Source organism: Protobothrops mucrosquamatus, unplaced genomic scaffold, assembly GCF_001527695.2.
Source record: "Protobothrops mucrosquamatus isolate PMUCROS unplaced genomic scaffold, P.Mucros_1.0 scaffold2066, whole genome shotgun sequence".
NCBI classification, from domain to species: Eukaryota; Metazoa; Chordata; class Lepidosauria; order Squamata; family Viperidae; genus Protobothrops; species Protobothrops mucrosquamatus.
Genome location: NW_015388171.1, coordinates 29,303 through 41,847, shown reverse-complemented (window position 1 = coordinate 41,847; position 12,545 = coordinate 29,303). Strand labels below are relative to the sequence as shown.

General features: G+C 35.3%; 1 protein-coding gene across 1 annotated transcript in view; it reads left to right on the top strand.

The window, feature by feature from the left end:
* Positions 1-12,545, top strand: part of CEP135 (centrosomal protein 135) — a gene marked incomplete in the record, with an annotated part of 42,986 nt that overhangs the window by 17,421 nt on the left and 13,020 nt on the right. Inside the window, 6 exon segments of the mRNA XM_015823987.1 lie at positions 3,285-3,428; positions 6,070-6,213; positions 7,515-7,592; positions 7,889-8,040; positions 8,750-8,865; positions 10,222-10,376. Of these exon segments, the coding sequence (XP_015679473.1) occupies positions 3,285-3,428; positions 6,070-6,213; positions 7,515-7,592; positions 7,889-8,040; positions 8,750-8,865; positions 10,222-10,376 (789 nt within the window).

The window sequence follows — 12,545 nt, the reverse complement described above, 5'->3', positions numbered from 1 at the left end:
GGTGGCCCTGCAGTGCCATGGTGGCCACATCATGTGCTGCCCAGCTGCCATATGCTTGGCTGCGCTGCTCCGTGTGGGCCGCACCCGGGGGTGACTTTCCTCTGGGGGGGCTGCTGGTGAGTGGGCTGCGGGGGGACACGGGGCTGGGGCGACAATGTGCGTGCCCACAGAGAGGGCTCCGAGTGCCGCTTCTGGCACTCGTGCCATAGGTTTGCCACCACTGTACTAGGGGGAAGGCTGTTTTCATCATCATCATCATCATCATTATTATTATTATTATTATTATTATTATTATTATTATTATTTAAATTTAAATTTATATACCGCCCTATCTCCCTTACGGGACTCAGGGCGGTGAACAGGCAATAATAAAAATCACAGTAAATATTACATAAAAGCCTGCTCTAAAATATAAAACCCCTAACAAAACCCAATCAAAACTACGCCAGGCCGGCCGCATGGAACAGATGAGTTTTCAGGGCTCGGCGGAAGAGGCGCAGGTCTGCAATTGTACGTAGGTCGGGGAGGCAGGTCATTCCAGAGGGCAGGAGCTGCCACAGAGAAGGCTTCTCCCCCCGGGGGTCGCCAGCCGGCATTGGCTGGCCGACGGTACCCTAAGGAGGCCCTCTCTATGGGAGCGGACTGGTCGAAGGGAGATATTTGGTAGGAGGCGGTCTTGCAAATACCTAGGTCCATTGCCATGGAGCGCTTTAAAAGTTGTTACTAACACCTTGAAGCGCATACTTCAGCAGGTTTTATTTCTTGCCTCATTTCTTTTAAATGTCTTCTCCTCCTCCTCTGCACTCAACTTGCATCCTTGTCACTCCTGACTACGAAATCAAATAGGAAATCCAGATCACAGCTGCCTATTACTTCACAACAGCTGTTAGCAGCCAGTAAACCGAAAAGGATTGTACAGGTAGTCCTCGACTTACAACTGTTCATTTAGTGACCGTTCAAAGTTACAACAGCGCTGAAAAAAGTGGCGGCTCACGACCGTTTTTCACACTTATATGACTGCTGTGGTCACGTGATTTATATTCAGGTCATGTGATCCCCTTTTGCGACTTTCTGACAAGCAAACTCAATGGGGAGACCAGATTCGCTTAACAACCATTTTACTAATTTAACAACTGCAATGATTCACTTAACAAATGTGGCAAGAAAAGTCATAAAATGGGTAAAACTTGCTCGATCAATTTCTTACTTAACCGCATAAATTTTGGGCTCAATTGTGGTCGTAAGTGGAAGACTACCTGCAGTAGAAATGATGTAGTCAGGCAGCATCCTCAACTGTTTAGATATATAATCAAATAATAATAATAATAATAATAATAATAATAATAATAATAATAATAATAATAATAATAATAATAATGTACACTTTAATAAGGGAAAAAAACTAGTTTTCCCCAGTTAAAGTTAAATATGAGGTAATGTAGCATGGTTAGTATCGAAATATTAGCATACTTTGATCCCCAGTTTTATTGAATTCAATATTTCCTTCTTAATAAGCATGATTAATCTCTTTCAGCTACAGATAGTCCTTGGCTTATAACAGTTTGTTTAGTGCGCGTGCACTGGAGGGGGGGCTTGATTGAAGAGTTTAATTAAAAAAATAGAGGGTGCTGTGCATGAGTTCTCTCTCTCACTCTCTCTTTCACTCTTTCTCTCCCTCTCTCTCGCGCTCTTTTTCTCTCTCTCCCTCTCTTTCTCTTTCTTCTCCCTCTCTCTCTCCCCCTCTTTCTCTCTCTCTTGCCCTCTCTCTCTCCCTCTCTCTCTCTCCCTCTCTTTCTCTCCCCCCTCTCTTTCTCTCTCCCCCCTCTCTTTCTCTCTCCCTCTCTTTCTCTCCCTCTCTCTCTTTCTCTCTCTCTCTCCCCCTTTCTCTCTCCCTGTCTCCAATCTTCTGCTCACCTGGTAAGCTGGCTTCACGCTGTTCTCCAACAAGCTGACACACATTCTTCTGGGCTGGCTCTCTCCTGCCCTTCCTGCTTCCTGCAGAGATGCAGCCAAGGCAGGAGTCCCGCCCAATAAGCTTGTCAGCTCGTCGGAGAACAGCGTGAGGCCACTCTCTTTTTTACACACACACACAGAGAGAGAGAGAGAGAGAGAGAGAGAGAGAGAGAGAGAGAGAAGGGAAGCGCAAGTGCCTCTGTCTCTGTCTCTCTCTGCAAATGGCAGAGGAGGCTGGGAGCCGCAGGAGAAGGCTCAAAGAGCCATATGTGGCTCGGGAGCCGCAGGTTGCCGACCCATGGTTTAGTGACTGTTCAAAGTTACAACAGCACTGAAAAAAGTGACATACTTGTTTTTCACACTTGACTGCTGCAGCATCCCCATGGTCACGTGATCAAAATTCAGATGCTTGGCAACTGACTAATTTTTATGACTGTTGCAGTGTCCCAGGGTCACGTGATCCCCTTTGGTGACTTTCTGACAAGCAAAGTCAATGGGGAAGCCAGATTCGCTTAACAACCATGTAACCACGTGATAAAGTGGGGCAAAGTTCACTTAATAAATGTCTTGTCGGCAACAGAAATTTTGGGCTCAATTATGGTCATAAGTTGAGGACTACCTGTAATTAGGTTAGAAATTATTTGTAGCTCTATCTTTACCTATTTTATTGACATATTTTTTATGAAATTCTTAAAAAGACTTCAGTAAACAAAGGCCAAATAGAAAATGCTACTATTTCCTCAAAGCAATTTTGTTATAGAAAAGCATTTATATCATTTGTAAAGGTATCTAGTAATTTCCCTATAATTAACAAAAATATGTGAACAACAAGCCTGTGTATTTTTCTCCTCCCTCTCTAACATGGCCACAGGAGAAGATGGAAACTCTTTTAGCCTAATTGCAATTTGCATTTGAATCTGGGCAGCAAATGGTTAGAAACTGACTTGTTTTAACTACCCATAATAAATATATTAACAGGGTGTTTCACGGTCCTACCTGAGGAGGTAAAATAGATCTGCAGGCTGAAAGTTCAGAATGTATTTAACCAAGTTTTAGTGCTATGCTTGAATATTGAGATCTTGGCTAGATAACTGACATAAAATCAGAATTCCCCAATTCTGGACAATATTAACAATACAATCCAGGGCTAGTTTTGTATGATTCCTTGCTAAATAAACCCTGATTTATAAAGCGTGGAATGATTATTGTTTTTGGACTGCAGTCCTGTCATTAATAATATGTATGTTATTGATCTGTTTAGTAATATGAGTGAACATATATTATATAAAGCATATTCTTACTTTTTCCTTTTTCCCCCCTTTATTTTGCAGAGTGAAGACCTTAGGTTAGTTATACGAGAGAGAGATGAGCTACAGTCTATGCTAGACAGATTTGAAAAGCATATGATAGAAATTCAGTCTAATGTCAAACTACTAACTGTAGAAAAAGATAAATTAAGTATCCTTTATGAACAGGTAAATAAATATAACCTTGATCCAGAGTAATATATAACTAATGTAATGAAAATCTGCAGTCTCGTCAAAAAGAAGCTAGATTTATTGAACTATTGCAAACCCCAGTTTAGAATGAGAAAAAAGAATGTAAATGCAGAACAAAATACTAATCGATATTGGATAATCATTTATCCTATGACACATATTTTGCTTTCTATGAAAGGAATGAGATTCCATCCAACATAATTTCATATTTATAGTTCATGAATGCATTGCATAAGTATATGCATGAAAATACATATACTTATTGTGTATCTCTGTTAAAAGTCTAGTAATTACTTGGCTAAGCGTATTGTATTTACTTTGATTTGCGTGAGCTGCCCAGAGCTATTGAGTCAGGTGGCATATATGTTTAATATATTATTCATTTCCTGGGTTATTGCAATTAGACTTTGATGTTTATTGGAAGCAGATTGAGTTTTGATACTAAGCCTCCTGAATATTTAATATTAATATTTAATATTGTTAATACATATTAACTTTTATCAAATTTACTACATTGATATTAATATGAGCTTGTATTAATATGATAATATAATATATATTGATAATTAAAACAATAATATGTAATATTATTTAATATATAGTTTTAATTTTTCCCATGAAGGAAAAAATACTTTAAAAATAGGTAGAAAGACAAAGTCTGGAATAGTTACTTTAAATTAATTATTTGGTAATGTTAAATTTAGGAACCAGGTTTTCTTGGTTTGCAATGTAGGAAATTTGAAGATATATTTAGCTAATTTGGTCAAGTCCAGTTTCTTTTTAAAGAATATGTAGCACATATAAATAGATGTCTGTGTAAATGTTTTCAAGTTAAAATGTCAAAGTTATTTTCAATAATATTACAAAATTGTGGAAAGTGAAGTGTATTGGTTTTATCTTATATGGGGAATACTTAAGAAATTTATATTGAGAGATTGGAAAATATTATTACTTCAGTTATCAAAGATTGAATCCAGAAATGAATCCATTTTTGAAGAGGCTACATTTTCTAATAATCAAAAAATAATATTTCTCTTTGGGAGACATTTTGCAATATTTTACATGGTGCGTCAAAAAAACCCAACTCAAGACATGTGTGTGTGTGTGTGTGTGTGTGTGTGTATACACTTCTCTCCCCCATATTTGGGGCCGACGGTGTTCAAAAAGCATTCATCCTCTTCCCCTGTCTCTTGTAGCTAACAAAGTGAGAAAGAGCCTGTGGCCTAGGGGTAACACTTCTGCTTAACATGCAGACAGCCCAGGTTCGAATCTCAGCAAGGGTATGTCTGGCTGATGAAAACCTAATAAGGTCTGAAATAGCTATCCCAGTACTCCCTTAATTCTTTGTTAGCAATCCAAATTTTGAAAAACACATATGATGTCGCAGTTAAGCGACTGCTGCCTGTGGATGGCTCTGGATTGAGCTGATACAGGCAAAAGACTTCTCTCCCCCATATTTGGGGCCGACAGGGTGTTCAAAAAGCATTCATATATATATATATATATGTCTTTAGTTATTCGGGTTTTCTCCCGCGTAGAATTAGAAGTGTCTTGGTGACGTTTCGACGAAGTCACATTCGTCATCTTCAGGCTGGTGTCTTCAGCTTTGTTTACTCCCAGAAGCACGAAGCTGAAGACACCAGCCTGAAGATGACGAATGTGACTTCGTCGAAACATCGCCAAGACACTTCTAATTCTACGCGGGAGAAAACCCGAATAACTAAAGACCTACATACAAACACCCGCGAAAACCTCAGAAAACATATATATATATATATCCAAATTTCGTTTTTGTTGACAAAGAGTTAAAGAGTTACGGTAAGTGGGAGACTAGAATAGCTATTTCGAGCTTATTCTAGTCTCCCACTTAACTCTTTAACTCTTTGTCAACAAAAAAAAAAATTGGATTTGTAATCTATCGCAGTAGCGACTTGAGCCTGCTTAATGCCCCTAGTTTGGGGGGCTGCAAGGCAAAAGTGATTATAAGTAGAACTGCAGTATAGCAGTCATAATACCAAGGTGCATCAATCAGACTGGTCTGTCTGGAAAAAACTTTCTGTGTGTATATATGTATGTATGTATGTATGTATGTATGTATGTATGTATGTATGTATATATATATATACATGTGTGTGTGTGTGTAAAATATTGCAAATATATAATATATTAGTTTTATAAGGGTATTACATTAAATATCAATATATATATATATATATATATATTAGTTTTTCTAGTTGATGTTCTTTTTTTGGGTTCAGTTTAGTATTATACATTTCATAAGTAGTATGCTGGGTATTGTTTTCTTTTAATTTCTTTTTGTATGCTTTGCTTTTTGTTCTTGCCTTTTAAAAATTGCAATAGAATTATAATGTATTTAATGACTTCTTCAAAAACTAGAGAGCCAGTTTGAAGCCAGGACACTGTGAGTTCTAGTCCTGCTTTAGGCATGATTGCTGACTAGGTGACTTTGGGCCAGACAGTGTCTCTCAACTCCTCTCAACTCATGTGGTTGTTATGGGGAAAATAGGAAGAGGAAAAAGCATAAATTCAACACCTTGAGTTGTTTATTTAAAATAGTAAAGGCCGGGTAAACATTTTTTTAATTTTGTATTTTTAGTCTCAGAATGAATTAAACCATCTACGGAGAGAGAAAAAAACCTGTTTTCTAACAAAAAATCATGCAGAAGAAGAAAGAAATATTGCATTGGCTGATTTTAGAAGAGTAGTATCAGAGAAAGAAGGACTAAGGGAGAAATTAAAGGTCAGCTTTTAATATTTTCTGTAGTTTTCAGTACTGAAATAATTTTGATCTGGTTTCTTATTTAAAATGGCTATCTCTGGGTCCTGTAACTTCAGACTATTACTGATAACATCATAAGGATTTCAAAAAGTGCATTTTATTTTATTTTATAAGCATTATGTTAAGAGTATTGCTAAAACTTTCTTTTTCCAATGTTGCCTAACATTTAACAATGCCCCAGGCCCAAAAAATTACAACAGAAAAATGTTGCCATTTTTTGAGAATTTGGGCCAAATGTTAATTTGGCCCAAATTCTCAAAATGGCAAAAAATTTCTGTTGTAATTTTTTTTGGTTTGGGGCATTGTTAAATGTTAGGCAACATTAGAAAGAGAAATTTACAGCTGATTTGCAATAATTGATTGTTGATATACAGTATATTGTTTGTCAACATTTGAGTTGAGAGTTGCTATGCAGAGTGAGATAAGTGGCATATAAATCAAATAAATAAACATTTGGGGAACTTTTTAACAAAGAAGTTAGGGAGAATACCTTTGAGCAATGTAGTCAACTTCTTGGACTAGTTCTTTTTCCCAGCTTTTAACAATTTTTATTACTATGATTATTAATTTTAAGACTATATTATCTTGTTAATTGTAGATGTATGCATTTTTCTTTTTTTAATTTAGTTTGATATAATAAAAGTATTAAAATAGGAATGCATCCCTCACGTTAATAAAATTATGCTAAATAAAAAAAGTCTGCATATGAAGGAAGCAATTAAAATCTGAAAACAATTTTCACACATGCTACATCTTCTGTTCATAAATTCTAGGTACCAGATTTAATCTATATCAAAATAAGTACTTTTTTCTCTAATACAGGGGTTCTGTTGGGAACCAGGCCATACAAACGATGGTGCAGCTTCATGCAAAACCATCCCCTCTTCCCATCCCCCTGCCACTGTCACTATCAGTCTGCAGAACCAGAAAAGATTGGGGACTGCTACTGTAGTAAATTGCTTGTATGAAGTTCAAGGTGTTATGCAGAGGTTATGCAGTGAAGCAAGAAACAAAAATACATGCTCACTTTGAATTAATAAGTTATTCCGCTTTTTTGTTTTGCTTCTTATTTCAACTATATTTGTGGTTCTAAAGGAAAACAAAATAGATGCCATTTTCCTTTTGACAGTCATGTACCGTTAAGTCGTTTCATTGTCAAGTTTAAAAATTTTTAATCCAAAATGCAGTTAGGATAATTGGGGATATTTTAACATTATTAATGAAAGGGCTCATTACTGATCTGTCTTACTTTGTTTTGCTAGATCCAGCAGGAGGAATATACTTTAGATAAATTAAAATTGGAACAGGAAGTATCAAGATTGGAAAGCACTCTGAAAAGAGTAAGTATTTAGCCCAAATATTCTGATTGGATTTGGAGCCATATTTTTTTTATGTAGTCACTATTTCATGATTATTTGAAAAGAAATCATAGGGGCCATGTGTGTGTGTGTGTGTGTGTGTGTGTGTATAATTCCTGTTACTACAAGGCAATTTACCTTATTGTGGATTTCACTGCCATTGATCCTTACTATCATTTTAGTGGAGCATACTGTGAAGGACTGCTTTAAATTGCAGTCTCTAAAATACATTCAGTTTAAAAATGTCACGCAGGTTTGGAATTTCTTTTGCTCTGCAGTTGGAGACAGAACGTCTTGATCAAATATCTACAGTGTCATTGTTAAAAGACAAAATAAGCTCTTTGGAAGATGAACTAAGCATTAAGACTCATCAACTCTTAAACACATCTGAAGATTCTTCACAGTATAAGACAGAATTGAGTTCATTAAAGTAAGCTCAGCTATGTATTTTATAACGATTAAATGTGCATTTGCAATTCATTTGATGCTGTGGCTTCGGTGATATGCCCCTAAAAAAGAGGACTCCACTTTGCATTTGCCTGATAATCAAACTGGAAGTAATAATATGGCTAATCTGACTGAACAGTAAGAAAAACGTATGCTGAATTTGTTTAGAAAAAGTTTATATTAATTTACATGTTCTAGAAATTAATATTGATCCAGTGATTAATAACACAGATATTTCTTATGTGTGAGTTCCTAGATGGTGATAAGCCGAAATTTAGGGTTTATGTGCTCAGATACGCAGGGATTAATATTAAGTGGCAGGGCAAGCTAGTGAATATAAACAGACAGCAAATTCCATACTCGTTCACACTGAGGATGTTACCTAATTGGTAACAGTCTATTTCATTGGAAAGTGGGGGTGTATCTCTTAAAAGCAATGTCATTCAGTTTCAATTATGTAATTATATTTGGTGATATTCATTCCTACGAAAATTAAAAGGACGGTTTTGGAAAACATGATTTTTCATTCTGGGAAGTCTAGAAAAAAAGGTATAGCATTGATTGCTCTTTTATTCAATCTAGCTCACTATTTCTTTATAAATTATAATACCCACTGAAGATACTGTACAGTATAAATGGATTCATATCCTGTGGCCAATATTATATTTAACGTAACTGTCTTGATTTTACAGACTATTAAATGAACAGATTCAGAAATCCCTAGATGAGATACAGCACCAACTGTCTTTTAAAGAAAATGAACTTCAATCAGCTCAAGAGGAAATTGAGATATTAGAGAACAAAATAGGTGAATGAAGTTGTACTGTATTATTAAGAAAAAAAGTACAAATAATCTAGTTCAGTTCTGCACAAAATCATTCACAGTCAGGTTTTAACAGGAGTAAACAGAACATAAATAAGACAAGTAATTTTTTGGTTCAAACTTGAGGCTGAATTTAGCATTCAGGCTGAATTTATTCTAGTTGCTGGACTTTCTTCTTCATGTATTTTGTAAAGTTTATATTATTCAAATTAGTTAATAGTAAATGTATAGATGCAACAATATTAATGAAAAGTGATTCAAAATTAAGTATAAAAAGGCTTTGTATAAACAACTACAAAAATGTGAACATATTTCTTGAATGTCATTTTTGCCTCTTTATCAGAAAAAATATTCAAATGCTGACATCAGAAATACTCAGAAGGAATTATAGACACTTCTAGTCTTTTATCTTTGAATAAGAGGGTGGGATAAAAGTTTTGGGAATTCTTATCTTAAACAAAAGCTAGAATACAACTGAGGGCATCAAGTCTAGTTTGCTCCAATTCATAGAGTAATTGGATAGAATACCATACTCATGTATGAGTATAATATAATAGTATAGTATAATCTGCATTGAGTACATTGTTTTGCTCTGCCCTCTGCTATAATTCCATTAGCATTTTAAAAAATTCTGATTATGTGTATTACAGATTCTAAAGCTTAATTAAGAAAAAAGCAAAAACAAATCCCATTTGTTTCAGTACCTCAAAGTATACTTAATGAAAGAGAGAGAATGCCATTAATAATTATGCAGTGTAGATTACAAGCTACATTTATCTGAAATATAACGTTTCTTGTTTGTTTATTGCTTTTCTAGATTTTGGGCCGTCCTATTTTTATAATTTATGTTTTCTTGATGTTTTTATAATCTCTATGTAGATTATAAAAATCAAACTATATTTTCTTGGTGTTTTTATTTTACACTGCCCAGAGTCATCATAGAGCTGACATCTTCATACATTTTAAAAAAGCAAATAGTACTTAGGGGGGGGAAAAAACCTAAAAGTCAAAATGGCAGCCATTCTCTGACAGATATTTCCAAACTTCACCAGGATTTTAACTTTTCAAGGTCACATATCTGGTTTGAAATTAGCAAACAGCAGAAGTTTTGTAAAAAGCAAAGCTTTAACATACTTTTCAGTTAAATTGGGATGACTGACTATTCTTCCCCAATCATTTGTTGAGTGTAGCAATAAGAGAATTTATCAACCACAGTCTCATAATCCAGAACACAGGAACCCAGAACAAATACATCAATACTGGTGTGCTTACAGGGGTTAGAGTTTTACATGGTCAAAGCAAGTGAACCAACTAAAACTTTTGTTTTTTTGCTGTTTTCAGATACACTCAATACTAAGAGCTCATCGCAAAGTGAGACTGTCATTCTGCTCAGAAGTACTGTTAATGCCTTGGATAAGGAAAAAGATAGCCTTCAGGAAAGCATAGATGAAAAAACTGAAAGAATTGCATATCTAGAAGACAATTTAGCTAACAAGGTATTTATACAAAATAGGAAATGGAATATCAGAACCGTTTTATCTTAATTCTTATTGAATAAAGGGCAGGATGGTGTTTTTTTCCCCTTATAACTCTTTTTCCATTCTGTTAATTTCTTTCTCTTTCTTCTAGCAACTTTGTTTTTATAATATTAAGAAGGTTTATGGAAAGAGAGGAATAAGAAAACCATCCAATCTGGGAAAGGTGTTACGTGGGACTCTTAAGAACTTAATTGTATCTGCCTGATAAAGAAGAGCATGCACGACATAAGTTCCCTTTGTAACCTTATATCATTACGATGGTTGATGGAGAGATAAGATTCTGGTTAGTAGATGGCATCTGATCTTAGCTTTGGTGCTGGAATCACCAGATGTCGCAATAAGATTGATGAATATTAACCAAAGTTCATCAATCACCCACTTTGATGATAGATGGCTGTTCCCAGCTCTCAACAAAAGGATAGTCTTTATGTAAGGCTAGTGGAAATTCTTCTGTTCCATTCTTCCCATGGAGCAAAGGTGTTCTCCCCCTTATCCACACCCACAAACAGTCACACAGGTACCTTATATAGGAGGGGGGGCCCCAAGCCCCAGGCCGCAACCCATTCGGAACTGAGCTGCAGAGGTGGTGGGCGAGCACACATCCACATGTATTCTGTACACAGCTGCATTTGTGAAAGCGGCATGAACACACGCGAACCCATCCCCTCTGCCCTGCCCCCCCCCGAGCTGGAAAGGATGGGGAACTCTGTTATATAGGATATTTTAAGCTCTGGGTAGACGTTCTGAGCAGCAGAGAAACCTCCGTACCTTGAGAATTCATGGGAAAATATGGACCCAAAAGATAAAAAAGTTAGCCAAGAGTCATCAACTCCTCCCAGATTCTGAATACATAATAGTTTTACCCAGTTCATATTATGCCTTGCTTACTAGCTTGAAGGTAATGAAGGTAATATAACAAATGGTATTTAACAAGGAGTTACCAAAAAGGTTCCCCAGACAAGGGTGTTCATTTTATTTCAAAAGCCTAAAAATCTCTAGGATTATCAGTTCATTTGAAGTTAGTATTTCCTAATTTCATAGGAAATTAAGGCTGCCTGCTTTAATCTATGGAATGATAATCAGGTGTCTGTGAGAGGTCCTGCCTTATTTAAAGAACAGAATTGGGGGTATTCACTATCAAAGTTTGATCTTCATAAGATAAATATGTGGAGGTGCATCATGGCTTGAACAAAGGAGACTTCTAAGGACTTTGAAAATGGTTCACAAACTTTTAAGCATCACTGTATGTTAATCAATTCTGTAAACCACTAAATAGTTTGTCTTTCCACAGCTGAAGAATAAACTTTTTGATTACAAGTCCATTTTTTTTGTCCAGAAGTCAAAATAAAGCATTAATTTCATTGCATCTCTAACAGCATAAATGCAGTGAAGTCATTTTTAAAAGATTCTTGTTGAAAAATATGCAATGTAAAAAAACTATTGTTTTTTTGTATTTTTTAAAAAATACACCTCTTTATTAAGTAAAATCAAAAACAAAAAGATACATATGCATATGTAGAGGACTTTTACATGTTTACATTTATATTAAAAATAATATAAAAAGGTCATTCTAGTAGCTACCCTTTTTTTCTCTTCCATTCTTCCCCAGCTATTTGCCAAATATTTTCATATTTTACTTTGAACTTTATTCATTTTGCCTGGATTATTTAATTATGGTTATTATTACTATGTGCTTCTATACACTCAAAAGGTGTGAAGACATAATTTGGCTTCTGCAATTTTCTAGAAAATTAGTGAAAATTAAAAATTAAACAAGCAAAAAAAATATTTGAAAGACAATAAGAACAAAATTATATCTAGTAAATGTTTAGTAGTATTACTATTAATAACTTTGCCACTTAACTTGCCAGTAAAATCATGAATAAAATTGCTTATAAGTGGTTGGCGCAGAACGATAAATGTGTATTAAAGTTGTATTGATATGTCTATATAATGTCATGCATATTAGTGTTGTGTGCTTGTTGCAGGAGTTTTGAAAGAAATATTTGGTTAGGATAGAGAAAGGATAGTTTGTCAAATTAAATCTAACCCTATGTTAGATTTAAAATTACAGGAAAAGAAAATACATAACATGCATAACTCTCTCTCTTTGAACAGGAAAAGACT